The 17,630-nt window shown below is 40.4% G+C and overlaps 1 protein-coding gene across 1 annotated transcript in view; it reads left to right on the top strand.

Annotated features, from left to right (window-relative positions):
• MAP2K5 (mitogen-activated protein kinase kinase 5) overlaps positions 1 to 17,630 on the top strand; it is a 264,767-nt gene that overhangs the window by 14,266 nt on the left and 232,871 nt on the right. Inside the window, exon 3 of the mRNA XM_029952259.1 lies at positions 6,930 to 6,997. Coding sequence (XP_029808119.1) covers positions 6,930 to 6,997 — 68 coding nt within the window. The remainder of the gene's footprint in view (positions 1 to 6,929; positions 6,998 to 17,630) is intronic.

Here is a 17,630-nt window from a genome sequence, read left to right on the forward strand (position 1 = left end):
ATTTTCTTAAACTGTAGTATGTGTAGGAGATAAATGGTTGTTTATAAGTAGAATTAGGTAGGTTAATGAAAAATTGTAATTTACGATTACACAGACTAAAGATTACTTAACAGGTAAGAGTTTATTATGCATCCTTGAATTGGGGACTGTTTGAAGAGAGCTTTTATTTATTGAAATTTTGGTTTGCAATATCATCCATGTACAAAGTCTAGATCCTCTTTAGTCTTATGAGAATAATTGCTTATTAGTAATCTTGCTGCTTTGCATGAGAATTAAGAGGTTTAATTACTTTACCCAGTGCCAGGCTGGTTATTCCTGGAGGGCAGCAGACAATGCTGCTCATTCTTGAGTCCCCACAAACCCTGTCATAGTACACGGCACATGGTAGACACTCAATATGTGTTTCTGGAATGCATGGATGGTTGAAGGAATGAAGTAATAAGGACAAGCCTTCTGTATCTCATCCACTAGAAAATCCTGTTAGCTCTGGCTTTAGAGCATATCCAACGTATCGTGACTGCTCAGAATCTCAGCCTGGTTCGTGCCGCCATCTTCCTCACCTAGGATGGCTAAACTAGAATGGAGGTCTTCTACCTGGTCTTCCTGTTTCTGCTTTTGCCTCCACACAGCCTGTTCTGCACAAAGCAGCCAAAGCGATCCTTTAGAAGTGGAAACACAACACTCAGCACCATCTAGTGATTTCCATCTTACTCAGGAGTAAAAGCCAAGTCCTCAAAATCCCCTACAAGGCCCTGCATTTTCTCATCTGCCCCCAACTTTGCAGCAGCATTGGTTCTCTGAACTCTTATGTTTCTCTCGTGCCCCACCTCTGTGCTAGCCACTCTGCCTTTGTTTCAGTCTCCTGAACATGCCAGGGATTCTTCTCCCTCAAGGCTTTGCATTAGCTGCTTCCTCTGCCTGGAACACTCCTTCCCCGGATATCTGTCCAGCCCACGCCCTCATCCCACTTGGCCTATCTCAACAAGAGTGTGAGCTCCAAGAGGGCAAGGCTTTTTTCTGTTTCCACTGTTACTGTTCCCAGTGCCAAGAAATTGCCTGCTACATAGGGACACTTACATATTTGTTGCAGAGAGGAAGGGTGCAAAGGAGTGAAGAAGCAATCAGGAGGTGGGGGGGGAGCGGGGGCATGAAGCTGAATTAAAATTCATGACTGTGAGTGGCTCAGTGGGTTAAGTGTCTGGCTCTTGATTTTAGCTCAAGTCATGATCTCAGGGTTGTGAGACCGAGCTCCATGCCCAGCGTGGAGCCTGCCTAGGATTGTCTCTCTTTATCCTTCTGCACCTGCACGTATATGTGTGTGTGTGTGTGTGTGTCTCAAAAAACCCCAAAATCATGGCTGTGAAGATTTGGCCATAAAAGCTGGAATTGCTACTCCTGTCCAGATCTGAGATGCTACACCCAAGAAGTGCTCTAAACTTGACAGCCTTTCTGATAATTCCTTGTCGAATGTGTTTCTAACTTCTCCAGTTATGTTTGCATGTCTTTTCTCTTGCGTTGGAAAAATGCCTTTGCTGTAGTTCTAATCGACTCTCACCTGGCACCAAAGAAATGTGACAAATGACATCTTATATATTGCCTTAACTTTCTGTTGCTCTTTGTAGAAGCTAGATTGTTTCTCTTGAAAGCCCACTTGAGCCGTGCCACTGCAGTGGGTGGTATTGGGCTGAGAGCCCCCTGGCGTCTACTAGTTGACTGCTGTTTACCTTCATAGGCACTGTGCTTGCCATCCTGACCGCCCCTTACCTGGGGCTGCCTCTCCTCTATTGGGCCTTTATGTTCCTCCTCTTGGTTTCTCTTTTGGATTGCATGTTGCTTCAAATAAAATTGCTAACAACATATGGCCTGTTATGATTCTCTTTTCCCAAACTCTGCCATTTTGTGTATTTGTGACACACTGCAGATTTTGTGAAGATTGCTTCATAATATTTGTTTTCCATCTGCTGCACTCTATTTGGTATCTTGCTAGGATTTTTTCCTCCATTTTAAGTGACATTAACAAAATCCAGCCAGTACATAGACTTTCTGGTTCTACTTTTGCTTCCCTAATGTGCTGGAAAATCATATTACTATGCTCCAGGCAAGTAGAGAAGTCTGGAATTCTCATTGTGAACCACTGTATCAGATCTATCGCATGCAACGCACCCCCCCACCCCGCCCCCCGCCCCTTGGTCATATCTAGTAATGCTTTTTGGTCAGATGGTAAAGAACCTCTGTGGATAAGACAAAAAGTTCAAATTATTTTTTCTACTTCTCATCACTTAGTACTACTACTTTCTAGTCTTCTTCAACAATTTATAACCTTGAAACTCTTTGTGCCACATTAGTAAGTTGTTATGATTTACACTTCCATCTAGTGTTCTTTCTGTAGCTAATCCAATTTGATAGGCAGATAGCCAGAGTTGTTGCTGGAATATCTATGTGTGTCCAACTTTTAACAGGGGAGTGTTTTAAGTTACTATTATACCAAATTGCTTGCTATGCCTTTCTACTTTCTTATCCTCCAGTGACTTCTAATACCTGTCAATTCACTGTCTTTATTTAAAACCTTTTTCCAGCTTTATTTAGATATAATTCACGTATAACATTGTGTAAATTTAAGGTGTACACTCTACTGATTTGATACAGTTATTTATTACAAACCGATTACCACCACTATAGTAATAGGTAATACCTCTAACCTGTCACATAATTACCATTTCTTTTTTGTGGTGAGAATATTTAAGATTCACTTTCAGCAACATGCAAGAATATGATGTGGTGTTATTAGCTATAATCCCCATGCTCTACATTAGGTCCCCTAGGTCCCCAGACCTTGTTATACTTGTAACTGTAAGTTTATACTCTTAGGCAAAAGCTCCCCATTTGCGCCCAGCCCCAGCCCCTGGTAATCACACTCTCTGTTTCTTTAAGTTTGGCTTTTTAAAATTTCACATATAAGTGATACATAGTATTTGTCTTTTTCTGACTTAGCATAATGCCCTCCTTGGGATTCATCCATGTTGTTGCAAATGGATTTTTCATGGCCGAATACTATTCCATTGTATATACACACCACATCTTTATCCATTCGTCTGTTGGTGGACATTTAAGTAGTTTCCATACCTTCACTATTGTGAATAATGTGGCAGTGAGCATGGAGGTTCATATACTTCTTTGAGAGAGTGATCTAGTTTCCTTTGGATAGATGCCCAGAATTGCTAAATCACATGGTGGTTCTCTTTTGAATGTTTTGAGGAAACTCCATACTATTTTCCGTGATGGCGATACCAGTTTACATTCCTACCAATAGTGCACAAGGGTTCCCTTTCTCTCCAGATCCTCATTGTCTCTTGTCTTTTTTTTTTTTTTTTTTAAAGTAGGCACCACACCTAGCATGGAGCCTGATGTGGGGCTTGAACTCACTACCCTGAGATCAAGACCTCAGGTGATGATCTCCCTGTTTGTGGGTTTGATCTTGGGCTCTGTGCTGTCACTGTGGTGCCTGCTTAGGAGTCTCTCTCCCTCTTTCTCTCACTTTCTCAAAATAAATAAATAAAGTTTAAAGCATTAAAAAAAAAACAACTAAGCTGAGATCAAGAGTTGGATGCTTAACCAACTGAGCCACTCAGGCGCTCCTTGTTGTCTCTTGTTTTTGATGCAGTCATTCTGTCAGGTGTGACGTGATGGCACATTGTGGTTCTGATTTGTATTTTCCTGATGATGAGTCATGTGGAACATTTTTTCATGTGTCTATTGGCCATTTGTATGTCTTTGGAATTTATTGTCTTTACAGAGATGTGCATTTTCACTTTAATTGTCGAGGCAAATTGTGTGACTACCATTATGGGGATAGGTAGCTTGGGTTTTGCCTTTTGGCCGGAATCCTCATAGGTGTGAGGACTTTCCAACTCAGTCTTCTCTCTGACAAGAATAGGAGTCTTCATTAAAACTACTGATCACAAATAGTACAGAGTCTGTCAGTCCCCCAAAGAGCAATTTATAAAGAAAACCAATCCCTTCGTAAAATGGAGTCTCTTATTAATCCATAAGAAGCACTAATTACTCTGTCTCATTTTATCCCCAGGCTTTGTTAGAATGCTTCTTTCAACTTGGCCAAAATCATTTTCTTGGAGTCAGACCCCTTATGGGATATCTCCAACACTTTAGCACTTTTTGGCTTCTGTTTTCTGTTCACTTAAAGCCAGATGTCCTTATGAATGTTTCATGAAACTACTAGCCAAGAAATTACTCTTGTAACTGACTTCCCTCAGAGATTGTTTTTTTTTCCTGAAATAATCCCTTAGAGATTTCGTGGAATTCCAAAATCTTCTGTTTTATGTAGCCTTAAAGGTTCAAGTTCTAGCTTTGAGAGCTTAGAGAACTCTTTTTATTGTTGTGTTGTTCCTGATTGAGAGAGACTGCAATTTAAGTGATTTTTCTGGAATCTGTGCCTTTTCTTTAAAATTATAAAAAAGGATTTCACCTGTTTTATTAGACTTCAAACACTTCCTCATCCTGTGTGAATAATACCTTGTTGAGGTCTTGTGAATACTGAAATTTGAACAGTGTACTGAAGTTTAAACAATTCCTTTGTACCCACGTGTCTGTAGCTAACTCTGGTGTAGACATGAGGGCTACAAAAAGCAAGTTTGTTCAGGCCGGAAATTTTTACCAAGTTCATCAAGAACAAATCATTGAATCCCATATCTAATCAGAGAATTGGACTTGGTTTTAAAACAGAAATGAAAAGTGTTTTCATGTGTATAGTATATAACATTATATCCCTTTATATTGTATCTGTTTTTTCCCATTTCCTGTATTTGTAAGAATTTTTACTTAACCTTGAAAATACTAGTTTCTAGAATTTATATAGAAACTCCTCCTGTTTCCAAAACTCAAATGGCATTTCTTCTCCAATTTGGCTTATAGTGTCTGCAGAAGGAAGGAAGGGAGGGAGGGAAGGAAAGAGGCAGAGTGTAAAGAAGGGGAAAAGAAAAGAAAGAGATTCCTATATAGTCCCTTGTATCTGTACTTTCTTAGGCTTGTGCCTTCTTTGTCACTGAAAGAGACCACTGTGTGTCTTTTCTACTAAAAACAAGCAACTCTTAGCATAGTACGTAGTGACTCTGGATAGCTCTTATTTATGTGGATATTTAAGCAGTGTGACTTGATGATACTGATTTACGTTGAATTGGGGAACTCTTCGGGAATGAACTACAATCCAGTATCCAGGGACAAATGCTTTGGAGAGGAACCCCAGTGAGAGCAGTTGGCTTGGTCACTGACTCAAAGGCTGGTTTCTCTCATGCTGTCAGATAGATTGCTATTGGCTGCTGAGGAGAAAGAGGAAGTAGCATTTTGCTCTGAAATAGGCTAATTAGGAGAGAATACAAGCTCCCTCCTAGGGTTTCCATGGCTTGGCCACTGAGCAGGGGAGTATCTTCCGAACTGCAGCAAGATGGGAGGGAGGGCCGCTGAGGTGTGGTGGCCAAGTTCCATGTGCTGGACTGAACCACCCCTGTATTTTCAGTAAGAGTCCCATAAGCTTATTCTCTTCGTGACCTGAGATTTGTCTGTTTCTGCAGGCCTGGGTTCAGATTCTCTGCATCTGATCAAATCAGCAATTAGATACTCAAGGGTGACCAAAAAAAAATTAACAACACTGATTGTTTAACAAGCGCATCAGAGCTGAAGCATCCAAATTGAGAGCGCTTGCCCTTCTCAGTTGTCCCCAGGGAGGCTGTGCATATCTTCCAGCAATGCTGCTATTGCTCAAGATGTTTTTGGCATTTTTCTTTCAATCACACATTTAGAATCAATCACATAGGCTGTTCTGTTGACAGATCTTTATTTTCAGAAGGATGAAGTGGCTAAGTAAATATTTAAAAGTATGCCAAAGTCATTCTGAGTCCTGCCTGGCAGATAGTGTAGGCGAGTTATCAGGTGGGCAGTTCCATTTTGGGGTAAAAATGAGATCTGATGTTTCTGCGTGGTCTACCTTTGGGTTCTTAAAACAGTTTTTGAAGAAGTATTTCAAAACTATTTTGAACAGGAGAAGCATCATTGAAATGTTTCTGGATATGGTTACTTTGAACCATACATTCTGGTTATGTATTTTGTAAAAAAGTCTAATTATCCTCTAGTTTTAAGACTATCACATTTTTTCAAAATAGCATTCATGGCCATTCGAAGCTCAGTTACTGTGGTCAGAGCACCCAGTAGAAATGAAATTGTTCAGAAAGAGCGAGTGAGCTACCAGGCAGAATGGTGTGTGGGGTAACTGCGTGTGAGCTGCCTTGTGAGGTATAACCTTCGGCTGAACTTCCCATTCTTCTTCTGTGACGAGGGAACAGCCACAGTCGGGTCATATGGTCCGCATCGTGGGATGGAGGTGTGCGTGTGAAGCACAAGTCATGGTGTGTGTGTGGTAGTGTTCAGGACACGCGAGCCATTTTCATCGTGCCACTGCGATGTGATCGCTGGTCCGGGAGAGAGGAAGACTGCACAAGCAGGGGCTAGGGTGCCGTGCGGGACGGAAAAGTGCTGGTGGGAGAAAAGACCTACAGCCTCCCTCCAGTTTTCAACGTTCTCCACGCCAAACCTGCTTAGTCACACTCCAGTGGCACTCACCTCTAGATACATGTCATGATTGACATAAGCAGAATTTTTCTGATTTTCAGCTGTCCGTGAAAGTTTTTGTTTTTATCGGGGCTCTCTTGATTTTCTGTACCAAAACAAAACAAAACAAAACAAAAAACAAATCCCAACCATAAAACAAATCAATAACCTCAACAGCCTCAGAGATACGGTGCTGAAGCTTTGACTCTCATGCTGTGAAAAGCAGTTGTATTATGTTCCCGGCCAACATGGTTTTTGTACATTTAAAAACTGCAGGTCTCTTCACTTACCCTATGTTGCCTCTTCAACAGATGAGGACGAAGATGGCGATCGGATTACGGTGAGAAGTGATGAAGAAATGGAGGCAATGCTGTCATATGTAAGTATACTACAAATGAGGACCGTTTTTAAAACGTTAATGCAGTCGAGGATGCTGCTTCTTGGCATAGGGAAGATGTAAAAGTAAATCACAGTTGCCATAACATTTTTCTGTATGAGATATAAGGTTTTCAAGGGTTTCCTTACATGAAAGTTAAGGATGTTCTTTTCAAAAGACACTTACTGATCATATCATGAACATTAAGAATAATGCATCTTAATGACTTTTGCATTAGGTATGGTGCAGACTAAATGGACTATCAATTTCCTGTATTTTTTATGCAGTACTTAAAGTAACGGCTCATTAAAAATGAACCCCTGGGCTGTAAAAAAATTTTTCAAAATCTACTTTCAACTGGAGATCTCTTTCACCCTTCCAAACAGACTATGGTTATAATGTAGCTGCAGGCTTGGTATGGATACACGATTTAAAAATGTATTCTCAGTTATTTGATGCACTAAAATAACTCTTCTTCCCTCCCTCTTTCTTCTGTCCCAGAATGAATCGGGTTACTTACTGAATCAAAGTGATTTGAATATATTCTGAATGACTTTTATGTTTCAAATTTCAGCGAACATTTGCATTAGTGTTTGTCTCAGGACTGAAGTAGATAAACAAGAGGAAAGAGTGTATTTCTAAAACCTTAATACTAAGCCTGCCAAACCCACCAGCTATGATGGAGGGGCATTGCTTTCCGGAGCCCTGATTTATGCTGTCCTCTTAGTTTGTTTTATATCTTCTCACTCATTTTATTCCTTTTTATCTGAGTTTCTAATCTGTTTACAAAACCTTCTCTAGTAGCTGGGTGGAGAGAGCCCTGGACCCGAAGTCAGGAGACCACTGCTCTCCTCTGGCTTGCTGGCCTCAGGCAAATCACTTAACCTTTCTGTGCTATAGTTGCCTCATCTGTCAATTGTGGATAATAATACTTGTCCTTTCTATTGCACAGGGTCATTGTAATGATCAAATGGGATAATAGATGTGAAAGCCCTTTGGAAACTTAGAAGTTCTATACAAATGCAAAGTAGTATTCTGGTGGAAATGATGGAGTCAGGGCCCTTGCTGGTCAGTGAGACTCTAATCTTAGCCAGCAGTGAGGTTGTAGGTTTTTGATGGACCTCAGCTTCAACCAGGATATTGTTTCACTGTAATGAAAACTGTAAAATACCTGTATGGGTTTCCGTCAATAGTTTTAATTTAGGGTAGGAGGAACGAGAACAAGAAGGATGGCATGATTAACAGAGCGTTGCATTCAGACCAGCACAGAGTAGGAAAAGTCAATTTCCCATTGACTTCCCATTAACTTATTTGAGAGTCTTTGTGCACTGAGAATTTAGAGCAGGGCTCATCAGTACCTTGAAGGGCAGAGTAGGATTGTCTGCTGAAAGGTCTAGCCCTGGTATTGATAGATTGGCTAACTCTCCTGAGAATGTGACATGCTTATTTTTAGAAAACACACACGCACAGATGGGTTCTAGTTTTTTCACATACATCCATTGCAGAGAGTACGTTCCTGACATCAGTGTGCTTTTATTGTGTCTCTGACATAACCACACGCAAAGGTGTGCTTTCAAAAGTGTACTTTTGGGAACATCTGACAAATTGTGCTTTGTGAAAAATGTCATTGCATTCGATCACAGTGATGATAATCATTTCCATTTCTAAGTGCCTACTGTGTATCTACTGGATGCTTAAGGTATTTAATTTTCTTTGGTTTTAATAATGACTCTATGAGGTAGATACTATCATCCCTATGTTTTAGATTAGGAAGTTATGAGTTAAGTAGTACGCCCAAGGCCTTAGAGCTAGTGTGAATGTCAGTGTGGAGTTTAAGTCCAGCCTCTCCTTATGTGAAAGTTCAGGCTATGAAAGGTGTTTCATGCTGTTTCCTTCCCATCCACCTCCTTGCACATTAGTGTGGGAATCTTTCTGTCATCCTCATTATTAAATTCTGAATGATTTGTGTGTAGGAAATACCTTAGTTCAGATATCTGTCGTATATATTCCTTATAAATTATGCTTATTTTCTCAAATGCAGTGTTTATTTTTTTGTTGTTGGAGGAAAATATTAGAGTTAGATAATTGTTCTTAAACTTAAAAGTTTCTGAGATTTCTTTACAGCTACTTTTTAGTCTGAAAAGAAATCATCCAGGGTCACCTGGGTGGCTCAGTCTGACTTCGGCTCAGGTCATGATCTCACAGTCCATGAGTTCGAGCCCTGCGTCAGACTCTGTGCTGACAGCTAGCTAAGAGCCTGGAGGCGGCTTTCAATTCTGTGCCTCTCTCTCTGCCCCTCCCCTGCTCACTCTCTGTCTCTGGCTTTCAGAATAAAATAAAGACATAAAATTAAAAAAAAAAAGAAATCATCCAGCTCATTGACCTCCAAATATGTGGATTTCATGAATTAATCAATTTTCACTTTCACATTAGAGGACACACACAGGCATTGTAACCTTTTATTTTGCCAAATAAACACATTAATTAATTAAATTAGAATGTTAAATCATTATGTTACTAACAAACGGAGTCATTTAAAGATTACAGATAGTGGGCAATACATAAATCTCAAAAGTAAAGTGACCATTAAAGTGCGTAAATTGAGGGCCACCTAGTTGGCTCAGTTTGGCGAGTGTGCTTGTGGGTTCAAGCCCTAGATTGGGCATAGAGATTACTTAAAAATAAAATAAAATAAATAATAAAGCGAGTAAACCCAGTTTTATGTAAAACTCATTACTTTCTTTTTTCTTATTTTTTTACATTGAAGATATTGAAGTATAGTTGACACAAAATGTATTAGTTTCAGGTGTACAACATAGTGAATTGATACTGTTCTTTATTATTTTTTCTTAATTTTTTATGCTTATTCATTTTTGAGAGATGGAGAGACAGACTGACAGAACATGGGCAGGGGAGGGGTAGCGAGAGAGGGAGACGCAGAATCCAGAGGAGGCTCCAGGCTCTCAGCTGTCAGCACAGAGCCCAACGTGGGGCTCGAACTTACTAGCCATGAGATCCTGACCTGAGCCGCTTAACGGACTGAGCCACGCAGACAGCTCAGTATTCTTCTATTTTTAATAAATGTTTATTTATTTTTGAGAGGGGTGAGGAGGGGTAGTGGGAGAGGGCAACTGAGGATCCAAAGTGGGCTCTGCACTGACAGCAGTGAGCCCAGTGTGGGCCTCCAACTCATAAATTGTGAGATCATGACCTGAGCTGAAGTCGGATGCTCAACTGACTGAGCCAGCCAGGCGCCATGATATTCTTTACTTTTAGTGGATGGTGAAGACATTTTTATGAATTGGCAGTGTCCCGTGCTTTGTGGTCTGGCTTTTCTCATTAATTCTCTTAAATATTTATAGATGGGAACCTGAAGTCCCCAAAGAATTTGAGCTTATGTTCCACTCTTCTGATTCTAAATGTTTGAGCAGAATCTTTTTAAATGAAAGTGAAAATATCCCTGAGAGAGATAATAAGCTTTAAGTCATTTAAAGCTTAAATGGATTTCCTTTTCCTCTTATCTGTTGAGATAGCCTACCATCCTGTACACTTTGTTTAGGTAGAGTTGGGTTCTGAATAAACATTTAAAAAGTAAAGAGTAGGGGAGTCTCTTCCTCAAAAAGCACACAAAACATTGGTTGGCTGTCATTTTGATCTGTCTTGGTTCTTACTGATTGAATTCCTTTGGGTTCCAGTTTGCCTTAAGTAGAACCATTTGGACCTAATCTCACAACAGATTTTGGTTGAGGGGCACTTGGGTGGTTCAGTCGGTTGGGTGTCAGGCTTTGGCTCAGGTTGTGATCTCACAGTGTGGGTTTGAGCCTCGCATCTGGCTCCGTGTAGAGCCTGGAGCCTGCTTCATATTCTCTGTCTCCACCCCCCCCCCACCCCTCCGCTAGTGCTCTGTCTCTGTCTCTCAAAAACAAATAAACATTTAAAAGATTTAAAAAAATAGATTTGGGTTGATAGTCCTCAGTTGCTGATCTGTTATGAAAAACTTGCATGGTCTTTATTGTTCAGATTTATTTTGTTCCTGAAAAAATTTTTGAATTCAGCATCTGGTTGGTGGCATAGGGGTGAATCTGAGAGATGAGCACATATTTACTCTAAACACAGCTTAGTTTTTCATGTCAAATTTAATAAATTTGCAGTCCCCTTAGTATTTCTTTAAAATCCATATAGGGAAAACAAAAGTAGAGACATTTTACCAGAAATCCCTTAATCATTCTTTTTCATTGATTACAAAGGTTAAATGAATAGACAGCTTGGATCTCTGAGTAGAATTAAAAAGAAAATTTGCAATGTCTGGGTTGGAACTTGTGAAATTACTTTCTTCCCCCTTGAATGCAGGCATTTTCTGGCTTTGGGCCAACAGAAACATAAGTTTTTATCAGTAATTTAAATAGATTTTCGTATTAGACCTGAAAATGTTGCCTTTTTAATTGAAAACTTATCAATTATTTAAATTGCTAGCAGCCTTAGGCTGTTAATTTTATGTGTGCCATAATAATGGCATACAGTGGTTTTTGATACATGTGACACACAGAGTGTCGCATTGTGGTAAGGATTTGTCATGACAATAAGTTGTCATGTGCTGTTAAATAATAGCCGACATATTAAACCAAAGTCTGTTGTCACACATTAGTACCGTTTTATGTAAGTTATTTAGAAGTTGTATTCTTTTCTTCATTAGATATATTTTTAAGAGATAATGAGAAGAAAACAAAGCTATAATAAATTGTCTTTTAAGAAAATGTAAAGTAATTTGGTCTCCAAGGAGATATTTAATGTATTGAGAGAATCCAGCAGCCAAGTGTTATTACAGCACCATTGCGATCGCTCTCTGTGCTTTGTTATGAGTTTGTGTTAATCAACAATCTGGTTTTATAGAGTAGTTTCTTGTAAGTTATGTTGTTAGGATATTCCACTTCTGGGATCATGGCTTTTCCTCTGACACTATTGTATCTTTTTAATTCCTCCATAAAGTATTTTTTTAATTAGAATCTGAAATGCTTTATTAGAAGAAAAGTACACCCAACCTACATATTCTGAAAACTAAATACCTGATCATTGCCAATTATTTAAAGGACCCTGTTAAATATTTCCTTAATATAGTTTGCTTTGTTGTTGTTGTTGTTGTTTTTGATGTTCTTGTTTCCCCCTCTCATTTTCTGGGAAGATTAAAGATGGTTTGTTGCTTTTCTCCTTCTGTCTTTTTGTATTCGTTGTCTGGCAGTGTGGGCTTCATTTCCTTTCAGCATCAAACGACAGTGCTGGGCCTTGTTTATTGATTCATCTGAAGCTTTATCTATCACTGAGCCCTGGTTATGGGCGGGGGTTATTTTACAGTTAACCTCTGCTTTTGGGTGACCTTTCATTAAGAAACTCAGCAGTACATCTTGCGTTTGTAAATGGATTCATACTTGTTTCTGCTGAGTCCTGTGTCTGGTACATGATTTTTACACCTGGTTCTCTCAATACTGAGAGGCTTGTGTGAGTGGGGCACAGTATTAACAAGAATAATTTTCCTCATTTTGCCCATTCTTTCTCTTTATACCATTTTTCCGCGTTGCCAGAAGAGTAAGGAACAAGTTTAACTATAATGCCTCCCATTATGGCAGAGCCCTTGTGTTTTAGTGGAGTGTAAGTATTCCCTTTGGTATACTTGACCATAGTGTGTACCTTTTTAGATGTTGGGTATCATGAGGGAAAATACTCCTTGACCTCTGTAGCACCTTGTAAATTGGGATATGGTTAGCTTTATCCTAGTATGTATAACTTGGAGATTGCCTCTAAAATCATACAGTTACTCAAGTAGAGTTGGAAGGAAGGGAACCTTAGAAGTCTTATCTGTTTCATTTTGTAGATAAGGAAAATGACCTCCCGGAGGTCAGATTCAGTTGGAGGTCACGTTGCCAATGAATGGGGAAGACTCTCCGTCTCTTTACTCCTAGTGGTTTGAAATGATGTTTTTGGGGGCACCTGGGTGGCTCAGTCAGTTGAGCAGCTGGATTCTGCTCAGGTCATGATCTCGCGGTTCGTGGGTTTGAGCCCTGCATTGGGCTCTGTGCTGACAGCTCAGAGCCTGGAGCCTACTTCGGATTCTGTGACCCTACCCTGCTCACACTGTTTCTCTCTCTCTCAAAAATAAATAGAAACATTAGGAAAATAATTAAAAAAAAAGAAATGATGTTTTTGTTTTGGCATCTATTGAGGTCCTGCTGAGGAAGCTTTGCAAATACTTCTTTTTTTCCTGATATCAAAAAAGAGTGCTGTTAACTGGAATGTTACTTACCTGAGTTTGAATGGGAATGTAGAAAATACTTTGTGGGCTTTTGAAACTAAAGATTTTGTACTTACCCATAGGCTGAGTTTTACCACAAAATTTGTTGCCCACTTAGGAGTTGAGCATTTAACAGCATCAGGGCCTTTGCTGTTAGGAAGTTTTCTTCAAAGGCCACGAGGTTCCAGTTCATTTTCCACATGGTGCTTTTTAGTATGCTCCCCATGAAGGAGGCTCTGCTTTGAACTCACAGCTCAGTCTTCAGTGGCAACTCCCTTCTCTGCCTTGCCTGGGACCTTTCAATGCCTGTGAAACAGTGACAAAAATGTGGTAGCTGCTTATTTTAGTCCCTGTTGTGAAATATCTTGGGGCATCTTTGCTTGCGAGGAGCAGCAGCACCCTGAAGCTTGCATCCGAGCAGGGGACTTATGTGGCTCATGGAAGCAAAGGAAATCGCCAGTCAGCACAGGCAGGCCTCAGCAGGGTGGCACCAGGGCACTCTGGGGTGCTTTGGGCCACCAATATTTTGTTATTAACATGGCTACGCTTTCGGTTTAGCTCCATCTCCGTAGAGGGCTCAGTGCAGGCTGTAGGCTGCTTCCTCCTGGATCTTGTGTCCAGGCAGTTGGCATGAGGCAGTAGAGCTGTGCAGTACGTCAGTTAGCCCCTTGGGGGCTCTGGCCAGGAGCTTGTCTTCACAGGAGATGTGGGCTGCTGGGGAATGATGGACCTCTAGCAGTCAGATTGCCTTGGGGCACAACCAGGTGGCTAGGCCCTTGCTGGCAGCTCTTAATAAACCTCTCTTCTCTTAGAGCCATTCTTACAGGAAACAAGAGAGGTATGTTCTACATATACCTGAAACATGAACGTAAATATGCTGCAATACAGTAACATTAGGGAGACTCAATAAATTACCAACCTAGGAAATATGTCCAAAAAGGTATAAATTTAAGTAATAGAAAATTTCAATAAAGTTGCTTCTACATATATGTTTCTCTGTTTCTGTTACTTATTATATGTTCTTTACTCATTCTTCGCTGCCTTTTTATTTATTCGTTTTGTTTTTGAAAGAGAGAGAGAGAGCAAGCATGCACAAACATGAGTGCCCAAGTGGGGGAGGGGCAGAAAGAGAGGGAGAATTCCTGAAGCCGGGGGCTCAATCTCATGACCATGAGATCATGACCTGAGCCAAAGTAAAGAGTCAGATGCTTAACAGAGTTAGCCAGTTGGGCGCTCCTATTTATTCACTTTTTCATAGAAGTTGAGGGGCACCTGGGTGGCCCAGTAAGTTAAGTGTCCAACTCTTGGTTTTGGCTCAGGTCATGATCTTGTGGTTCATGAGTTTGGGCCCTGTGCTGGGCTCTGTGCTGACAGTGCGGAGCCTGCTTGGGATTCTCTCTCTCTGCCCCTCTTCACCTGATGTACACACTCTCTCTCTCTCTCTCTCAAAATAAATTAACTTAAAAAAAGTAATAGAAGTTGAGCAGTAGGCTGGATCTTTATCAAGTATTATTAGAAGTGATGGCTAAATAAAGTGTGAGGGAATGTCACATTTGGCCTGCTGTCTGCATGGCCTGATGATCCTAGTTTAAGTGGCAGATTTCCTGAAACTACTGCAGTAGACCCCCTCATCTGTGGGGGATAAGATCCAGGGTCCCCCTACCCTGGGTATGCCCGAAACTGTGGATAGTGCCAAGCCCTATATATACCATGTCTTTCCTATACATACATATCTGTGGTAAAGTTTCATTTAAACTTAGGCACAGGAAGTGATTCACCACAACAACTAATAATAAAATAGAACAGTTACAACAATATACTGCCGTGAAAGTAATGTGAATGTGGTCTCTCTCAAAATAACCTTATTGTACTATGCTCACACTTCTTGGGATGCCAAGAGTTGACAAAATGCCTATATGATGGGAGGAAGTGAGGTGAATGACGTCTGCTTTGGACCTAGTGTTAGGTTACAATCGCCTTTCTGACAGTATGTCCAAACGATTTGTTTCCAGACCACCTTTGACCACGGGTAACTGAAACCATGGAAGGTGAAACCATGGCTAAGGGGGGACTACTGTATTTAAACTTCTCCTTTAGAAGTACAGCAGAATTGCTGCAGCCTAGAAATCAGATGGAAGGTCAGTGTAGATGCTGCCCCAGGCTAACCGTGTGGATGACTCTGAAGGCTTCAGCCAAGAGGGTCCTACAAATTTAAACTCCTTCTGCCGACACACATTACCTTAAACTTAGCCAAGTTGAAGTTCGCCTGCCATTGGCTACTCAAACCTCTATTAAGACCATCTGGCGTTCCCTAATGTCCTTTATAGTTTTACTATTCAAAACAAATAGTGTTATCATAAACTGTGGCCAACTTACTGTCTTTTTCACTTCCAAATCATTAATAAATACATCTGTTCAATAACAATAGCCTATAAAAAGGCCCCAGAGTTGTTCCCTGTTGACCTTTTCACTGTAAGACTTTCCATTGTGATTTTCTTTCTCATCATCTAATCAGTCCATGACCATATGTGGATCCTTGGTCTAGAGTCCAAGGAAGAGCACGCACATTGTAGCACCTCCAGCAGGGGCAATGAGCTACTGAGAAGTGGGGGGATCTGAAGCCAGGTAAGGAGATGCAGTTGTTAATTTGGTATTAAAAATAGATTAGTTTCATATGTTATTTTTGTTGCTGGAATAATCGTGTGCTTCCTAAGAGGTCAGCGTCATAGAAGGAAAGCCTCTCAATGTAAAGTATAAGAAATAACAAAAAGAAAATATAACTGAGGACACACTAAGTAGTGTTCTAATGGAATTTGTATCCATTTAACAGAGTTCTGGGTGTTGGGCTCTTCTCTGGGAAAACTAATAAATTAACTATGGACTGCAAATAGTTGGTTAGTTTATTGATTATTGCTATAATTACTGACTGAGCTATCTATAATGGGGTATGCTTGCAGTATTGACTGAACAGGAATGTGAAAATTTTATCATTAGTAGGAAAAAACCAGCACACTTATTCTTTATAAGTTGAAACACTATACTGTTAGCAGGTATGTAAAGGAGAGGTTTAGGAACCTGTTCTATTATGTGTATAGAAGAATAATGCCTAACCTGATTTGATGCAATTTGACATGTAAAACTTGCCACTGAGTAAGAAGGTCTGAGCATTGAGAGTAGTTACCATGTCTATCAGCTCCAGTCTGCCTCTTTCCTTTACACGTTTGTGGAGCACTATTACGTGTAAGGCACAGTGCTGGACACGGTACAGTGTCTCTTCTTAGGGTTTTAGGGACACGGGCCTTGTTGAAAATGTGAGGAAGGCCGTTTATTCTCTTCCCAGAAAATTGGCACAACGCAATGTTTCACATATAATTTCAGGAATTTGAAGACTCTCCTAAGGCCCATATAGACTCCAGTTTAATACCTCTGCCATACAAGATCATAAAATACACAAGACAGGGCCCCTGCCTTTGATTAACTTCCAGAAGAAAAATAGACATAATTCCTTATAATACCCTTTTAATTATTTTATTATTTATAGTACTGTAGTAATGGAGGGAAAAGGAAGGGACACTGACTCAGCCTTGATAAGCAGTTAGTTAAATCTACCTCTGTACTTGGTCTAACAGTGATCTTGTTTGGGGGTTTCTATGTTACCCTATTGTTATGAAGACTTCTCTTCTGTGTACTGTTGCTTGGAAGTAAGAGATTCATAGCCCTGTGCCCTATTTCAGGATTCTTTTCAAGTACTTTATAGAAGGTTTCCCATATACCAGCTCCTTTGATTTGATCTTCTTAATACCTTTACAAGGTGAGCAAGGCAGGTATTTTCCCCTTTTTTATAGCTGAGGCTACTGAGGCACATAGTAGGTGCCTTTCTCAAGGTCTCACAGCTAGTAAATGTAGAGCTAGGGCCTGAGATCACTCATTGATTTGCTCACTTATTTGTACAGCCAGTTTTATACAGTAAATATTTATGGGATAGCAGCTATGTGGCCAAGTGCTATGCTAGGTGGTGCAGGTATAGTGAACATATAGTTCATTCCTTCAGGGAGCCCATGGTCCACTTAGGGAGATTAACAAAAAAGCCAACAGTGTAGGAAGATATGAAAAATTTTAATTACCAGGGAGAGTAATAAGTGCTATAATCTGTTGAAGTGTTAGGTGCTCTGTGAACACAAGAAGGAGCACCCGGTGTAACTTGGGGCCAGAGAAGGCTTCCTGAAGAAGGTGGTGTCTGGATGGAGTAAGCTGGGACAAAGGGACATGGAAGGGTGGTTTGGGCAGAGAGAAGAGTATGTCAAAGGCTCAGGTGTAAGTACGACTGGTGCATTCAGGAGGAGCCACCTGGGA

The sequence above is a fragment of the Suricata suricatta genome, chromosome 9 (assembly GCF_006229205.1).
Source record: "Suricata suricatta isolate VVHF042 chromosome 9, meerkat_22Aug2017_6uvM2_HiC, whole genome shotgun sequence".
Lineage (NCBI taxonomy): Eukaryota > Metazoa > Chordata > Mammalia > Carnivora > Herpestidae > Suricata > Suricata suricatta.